Source organism: Vicia villosa, unplaced genomic scaffold (assembly GCF_029867415.1).
Source record: "Vicia villosa cultivar HV-30 ecotype Madison, WI unplaced genomic scaffold, Vvil1.0 ctg.005243F_1_1, whole genome shotgun sequence".
Lineage (NCBI taxonomy): Eukaryota > Viridiplantae > Streptophyta > Magnoliopsida > Fabales > Fabaceae > Vicia > Vicia villosa.
In genome coordinates, this window is record NW_026706594.1 from 32210 (window position 1) to 39278 (window position 7069).

At 33.9% G+C, this 7069-nt stretch overlaps 1 protein-coding gene across 2 annotated transcripts; it reads left to right on the plus strand.

Annotated features, from left to right (window-relative positions):
• Positions 1 to 380: 380 nt before the first annotated feature.
• Positions 381 to 6746, plus strand: LOC131642540 (uncharacterized). Of its 2 annotated transcripts, none has more exons than XM_058912777.1 (22): positions 381 to 693; positions 1045 to 1191; positions 1819 to 1898; positions 2167 to 2253; positions 2349 to 2399; positions 2492 to 2609; positions 2729 to 2785; positions 2888 to 2952; positions 3063 to 3146; positions 3232 to 3282; positions 3377 to 3439; positions 3655 to 3701; positions 4250 to 4319; positions 4425 to 4487; positions 4670 to 4759; positions 4857 to 4895; positions 5017 to 5244; positions 5331 to 5416; positions 5525 to 5573; positions 5658 to 5738; positions 5835 to 5928; positions 6083 to 6746. In XM_058912777.1, exons 2-22 carry the CDS (start codon positions 1074 to 1076, stop codon positions 6295 to 6297), a joined length of 1836 nt encoding a protein of 611 aa, XP_058768760.1. In that variant the 5' UTR covers positions 381 to 693; positions 1045 to 1073; the 3' UTR covers positions 6298 to 6746. The 2 variants fall into 2 exon arrangements, with proteins under 2 accessions (XP_058768760.1, XP_058768759.1); XM_058912776.1 differs by having other exon boundaries at positions 1050 to 1191.
• The last annotated feature ends 323 nt before the right edge of the window (positions 6747 to 7069 follow it).

Here is a 7069-nt window from a genome sequence, read left to right on the forward strand (position 1 = left end):
TTCAAATTCTGATTCTTAATATTGGGCATGCTTGAATTTTCAGTAGTTATAGATGCTTTGTCCATCGATAAAAAAAGTTTATTAAAATTATTTATTTTTTAAAAATAATTATTGTAAACTTACACACTCCATCGTGTATTAATGTCTAATCTAATATTATCGACATTCGAATCTTAGAATTAATGTCTAACTTATCAATACCTACTTTCAAACTCTAACGTCTAACCTACTAATATCGACTTTTCATGGCTTGAATTAGGATTTGCAATTAACATTATGTTAATTTAATTTCTTAATATTTATAATAAAAATAAAAATAAAAATTTGAAATATTATTTTAATTTTGGGGCATGAATTTTGGTTCTTTTTAAAGTTGAAAGGTGAAGCCAATCTTCCATGTTCACCCGCCGCCTGTAAGAAGAAGGAAGAGAAGAAGAGAAAGGGTGCAATTTTCACCCTTTTCCCTAAAACCTAACTTTTCATCTTCATTCTCCTTCTCTTACAAACAATCCCAATCCCAATTTCAAATTCCCCAAACCCTCATTCATTACAAAGATTATTTTTTTCTCAAGATTTTTCCTATATAAAGAGAAACCCTTTTGGAATCTCATAAGAATAACCCAGTTACAGAAAAGGGTTGTTATCAGACCAGAAAAAGCAAGAGCCTTTGTAAAGCCCGTCATTGTGAACAAGGTTCCTAATTATTCTCTCCCTTGTGGGGTTGTTGAAAGTTTCTTCCTTTTTCTAGTTTTGTTATTTTCTCTATTTTTTTCTATTTTGTTTATATTATTTTTCTCTTATGATATCTATGTAATGTCTGTCACTGCCAATATATCTTATCCGAATCAAAATCACTTTGCATTGTGTATTTTTTGTACTGTTGTTGTCATCATTCTTAGTTTTATCAGAGGAAAGAACAAAGGGAGGAGTAAGGTTTTAGTATATATTGACACTATATGGTCATAGGTTGTGTTGTTTTTGTCTTAGTACTGATATTTGGTGTGTTTTTTTTGTTCTTGCTTTGTGCATTTTGATTGGGACAAGTTCAGTATCCAAGTTAGGAGGAAGGAAATATGAAGTATGTGTTGGTGACTGGTGGTGTTGTGAGTGGACTTGGGAAAGGAGTCACTGCTAGCAGTATTGGACTTCTCCTTCAAGCGTGTGGTCTTCGAGTTACTTCTATCAAAATCGGTATTTTCTTATTCTTTGATTGAAACACGGACATAATGGTTTATATTGTGAGAATTTGCGGCCGATGTTGTTGAAATTTGTGTTGCGTTGTGGTTTCAGAGACCTCAAAATCGTTTATATTGTGTCTGCATTTGTGGTTGCAAACCGCAATTTAAAATCATGCTTATGTGTAACTATGTAAATCACATAGATACACACATGTATGTTGTATATGTATTTATGTATGTATGAATGTATGATATCACCATTTAATTGATTGGCTCAATGGATGTACATGAGGTTTGATTTGATTGGAACTCTAGTTGAACAAAAATGAGGTTTTCTTTGTTTGATATACAAAGGGGCTAGTTTGCTCTTTTTCTGCTAAGTTTTTTTTTTTTTCTCTTTGATGTTCACTTCTCGTGTTTTAAGGATTTTTTGTTGTCATGTTTCTTTCTAATTGTATTTTTCTATTATATTAAGATAAAAAGTAGTAGTTCCTATTTTGCGCCAAGTGTTTCTCTTCCATCCTTTAAGAAAACAAAATATTTTTTGTCTGTTTTGTTATTATTTTATGTGAAGTATTAAGTACCTACCCATTCTTGTTTTAATTTTGTTCAAATTAAAATTTATTTTTTTCATTTGTAGATCCCTACCTGAACACTGATGCGGGGACAATGTCTCCTTTTGAACACGGAGAAGTTTATGTCTTAGATGATGGTGGCGAGGTAAAAAGATATATCTTTTCCTATCCTAATAATGAAAATTACTAGTTTATTTTCAGGAAATTGATGCATAATATTGAGATTTATAGTGACATGTCATCAGCCATATTTGTGAATCTACTTGTGCTGTTTTCCCCCTCTTGCTTACTCTTTTCAATTTTTGTCATTTTACATGGAAGTACAGACAAATTTATCGTTTGTTTGTTCACTTAGGTGGTTTGACTTGAATTTTTAGCTTGCAATTTTTATTCCTTTTTAATATGTTTTGAAGGTGGACCTTGATCTTGGAAACTATGAACGTTTCTTGGACATCAAATTGACTCGCGACAATAATATCACTACTGGAAAAATTTATCAGGTGAACAAATGAACAACCTGTACATGTATTTCTTATAGTTTTTTTTGACTAGCCATGCCTAATGTATTTTTGAATTTCTATTTGAATATTTTTAGTCTGTTATTGAGAAGGAGAGAAGAGGAGATTATCTTGGAAAGACTGTTCAGGTCTGTCAACCATTTTGATTTTTCATCTTTGAAAATATTTTTCAAGGGTTTTCAGGGCCTTAGTTTTCAATTTGTAATTGCTTTATTTGTAGGTTGTTCCGCATATCACAGATGCCATCCAAGAATGGATAGAGCGTGTAGCGAAGATACCGGTTGATGGAAAAGAAGGACCTGCTGATGTCTGTGTCATCGAATTGGGTGGAACTATAGGTAAGTTAACACTCTTTGGAGAAAGCTGTTATTTTGTAAATAGTGAGAGGAAATAGTAATATAGCATTGTGAAGCCTTTATTTTACTAAAGTGGTTACAATGATTTTTCTTTAATGCAGGGGATATTGAGTCTATGCCTTTTATTGAAGCACTTGGCCAATTTTCATACCGTGTAGGTAATGCTTGTCACGCCTAAAATCTCTTACTAATTTACCTTTAGCCGATTTTGTTTTTTCTGTACTTGAGCAAATAAATTCATTTTTTTATAAACTTTGTAGGCCCTGGAAATTTTTGTTTGGTTCATGTTAGTTTGGTTCCTATTCTCAACGTTGTTGGCGAACAGGTATGTTGTGAAATATGTCATCAATTTGCAATATTATTCTAATAAGAAATAAACTTTATTCATATTACAAGTGGCATGATCAAACACTTATATGAAGTTTTAATCTGCAGAAAACGAAGCCAACTCAGCACAGTGTTCGTCAACTTAGAGGATTAGGTTTATTCCCTAATCTTCTTGCTTGTCGCTGTTCAAAGGTAATGCCTATTGTCCTTATTTCTCTTTTCATTGTTCTGACGGTTTCTTGTTTTGACGATATATTTCACTCATCCTTTTTACCAGGAACTTGACGGCAGTACTAAGGCAAAACTTGCTCAATTTTGTCATGTGCCGGTAATATGACATTAACGTTTTCACTTTGACTTCACTTATTTCAAAAAAGTCTTAAAAATATACTCATAATCTTAAAACACCTTTGTATCTGCAGTTATCAAATGTACTTACTCTCCATGATGTTCCAAACATCTGGCACATTCCTTTGCTATTGAAAGTAAGTAATTCTATAGTCTTTTGAAACTCTTCTCTATGGTTGTCTTTTACGAATGCTGGAACTATGTTTATGAAGTTCTATTAGTTTATCTTATGCTTTTATTAAATGAAATTTTCCTGAAAATACTTGAGTTGCATGCTTTTCATTGAGTGGTTTGATTTGTGTAAGATTCTGATTTTTTTTTTTTCTTTTGGATTTATTTTGTATCACGATAGGACCAGAAGGCGCATGAGTCGATCCTGAAAGCATTAAACCTGCCGGGGTTCGTCTGACAAAACTCATTCTTTTTTGTATTTGTTTAGAACTCCCTCTCATGGTTATTAATATCATATGATACATGCGGATCGTATCTCAATGAACATATGTGAATTTCTAGTGTGTATCTATTTTGGAGATGTCTCTCATCTGAAATTCCTATATAATGAATTTTGACTCATTCTCTAATCTCTAGTGAATCACTACCTAAACTAAGTGTTGTCAACCGCTTTTTTCTTGTCCACTTTGTATAGATAGCCACTTTTTCGTTTGATTTTTGACTTGAATCTTGAATTATTTTGATGTTTATATATGATATATCAACATATAATTTTGCTATGTCATTTGTTTTAACTTTTAAATGTCATAATTTTATTGGTAATGTATCTACAATTCATAATAAGGTTTGATCCATGATTCATAATATATTCTGATTCCCGATTTGAAGTAAAAATTTCTATCCATTGTGATTTGTTGTTCTGAAAATGTGTTCGTAGTTATATTATACAGTTAATTTAAGTTTCTTTTGTTGAACTAATAGCCTTTTTATTGCAGTATTGCTGCAGAACCCAATTTGAAGGAGTGGACTGTTAGGACAAAGACTTATGACAAATGTCATGAAACTGTAAGTCTCAAACATCTCAAATGTATCGTCTAAATATGAAAGGATATGCCGGGTTCTTCAAATGTCCACCACTGTTTGAGCTCACAACTGTACCGTGTCCCACAGGTTAAAATTGCTATGGTGGGAAAATACACTGGCCTTTCAGATGCATATCTTTCTGTTCTGAAGGTATTTTTCTCCTAAAATAGTGGTCCATCATAATATAATTTGCATTCACTTTATGCATTCTTCTGCAACTTTCATCTCTTGTATGAAATTTATTAAAAAGTGGTGCATTGAACTTTCTGGTCCAAAACATTTTAAAACTGAATTCCAATATACCATAAGCTAATTCTTTGTTTTTCACGTAGGCACTTTTGCACGCATCTGTTGCTCATAATCGCAAACTTATTGTGGATTGGGTTCCAGCCGGGGATCTCGAAGACGATACCTACAGAGAGGTGATTACTAATTCTTGCAGTTGAACAAAAATTATTACTTAACTATTTTTGTTTTGTTTTCTTAATGTCAACTCTCTGATGATTAATGTAACCGCAGGATCCTAAGACTCATACAGCTGCATGGAATCTTTTGAAGGTTTCATACTATTCAGACTGAATGTGTTTTCTTCAATATTTCTAGTCTAATGCTGTTTTATCCGTTTTAACGGTTTCTTAGTGTTGCATTATTTACCGGTCTTGCTTGGACTTCACTGCAGGGTGCTAACGGAGTTCTAGTTCCTGGAGGTTTTGGTGATAGAGGAGTGCAAGGGAAAATCCTTGCTGCTAAATATGCCCGAGAAAATAATGTTCCGTATCTCGGCATTTGCCTGGGGATGCAAATTGCTGTTATTGAGTTTGCACAGTCTGTTCTGGGTCTGCATGGCGCTACTAGTACAGAATTCGATCCTGAAACCAAGACCCCGTGCGTCGTATTTATGCCAGAAGTATATTCTCTTATACTCCTGAACCAGTTGATAATATTGTTCCTTTGAGTACCTTGTTTAATTGGTGGTACGTGTTTCATTGATAGGGTTCAAAGACACATATGGGGGGAACTATGCGTCTTGGATCAAGGACAACTTACTTCCAAGTTGCTGACTGCAAATCTGCAAAATTGTAAGAATTATCACCTCGTTAGTTTAGAGCTCATTTGTTACAGATTATTCAAGAAAAAAAGTACCTTTTTTTAACAATAATATCTTTTTTTTTGTGCTTTCTTGATAGATATGGTAATGTAAGCTCTGTTGATGAGCGACATCGGCATAGATACGAGGTAAATTGTGTTTTTTTGTATGCTGAAACTTTCTCTGCAAGCAAAGATGCAGCGGTAGTTAGTTACTAACAATAGTTGTTACAGGTTAATCCTGACATGGTTTCTCAGCTAGAGAGCGCTGGTCTATCATTTGTCGGCAAAGATGAAACTGGGAGTCGTATGGAGGTATGTATATACACGAAACTTCTATGACATTGATATTAAAATTTATTCGAAAATAACAATAATAATAAGTTTTGGTAATTATATTCACGAGTGCAGATAGTTGAACTGCCTAGCCATCCTTTTTTTATTGGCGTTCAGTTTCACCCTGAGTTCAAGTCCAGACCAGGAAAACCTTCTCCACTCTTTTCAGGTATTTTCTCTACATATTCGCCATTCATCTTAGTCCATTCGAAATCGTTTATCGACGTGGTCATGTCAATGCAATTACCGGGTGCTATACTTGTATCGAATAAACTTTTCATTTTCCGTGGAATGACCTTTGAAGTATTTTGTTGATAAAACAGGATTAATAGAAGCAGCTTGTGAACCGAAGAGGACAGTTACAATGCAGAGCAACGGCCACGGCCACAGCCACAGCAAGATACCTAATGGAATATACAATGGACACTCGCCAATACGGAAAGCACACCAAAATGGAAACGGCTACATATCAACCAATGGATCCTTAAACGGTGTATTTACCAATGGTAACGGAGTGTATGTGGATGGTAGTTGTTAGCCATCTGTCTTTTCAGCCTTCGAATAATGATGGTATGACTATATTCAACGAAATTATGGTTTGTCCTCGGTGGGTCGCATTGTACAGTTAGTGAGTGGATAGGTCTTTTTAGCTAGGGACTTGTCTTTCATTATGAAACCAAATTTTTTGAGTCTAACAAGCTTTTATTGTTTCCTAGTATGGTTGTGCTGTGGTGTGTGGCAATTGCAGCCACCATTGATTTCACTTTTTTTGGTCAATTACTTGGCCAAAAAATACTACACTCACTTGATTGATGATCATGCCAAATATTTAGGCTTTGGTGGCTTTTTCCTTGCTATTTAGGGTTTTTTGTTCTATACAAGTTGAAGGTGTAAAAGTACTTTCAACAAAGTGTCTTGTTTTGAGTGGTTATTAATGTAAAACCCTTATGAATCTTGCAGTTGAATTTGTTTGGGGCATTTGTGCTTTTTACCTTTCTTGATTTTGTATTTATGTCATCAGATGAAGTGTTGTACCTTAAAATTTGTGTTGGCTCTTAGAGCATCTTCAATGGTGGTATTTTCTTTTGAGTTCTCCACCTAGACATGCCACATCATAGTACCATTGCATTGCAATGCAACTATGAAAAAATTGTGGTACCCAATCAAATTAGTTTATGAGGTAAAATTGTGGGCCTAATAACTTTTTAGAATTATACAATTAAAATAAAAATTATAAAAATTATTTTAAGATGATGTGGCTAGTGGGACCCATAAAAAACCCAAAAATGGGTTACACCATTGGAGATGCT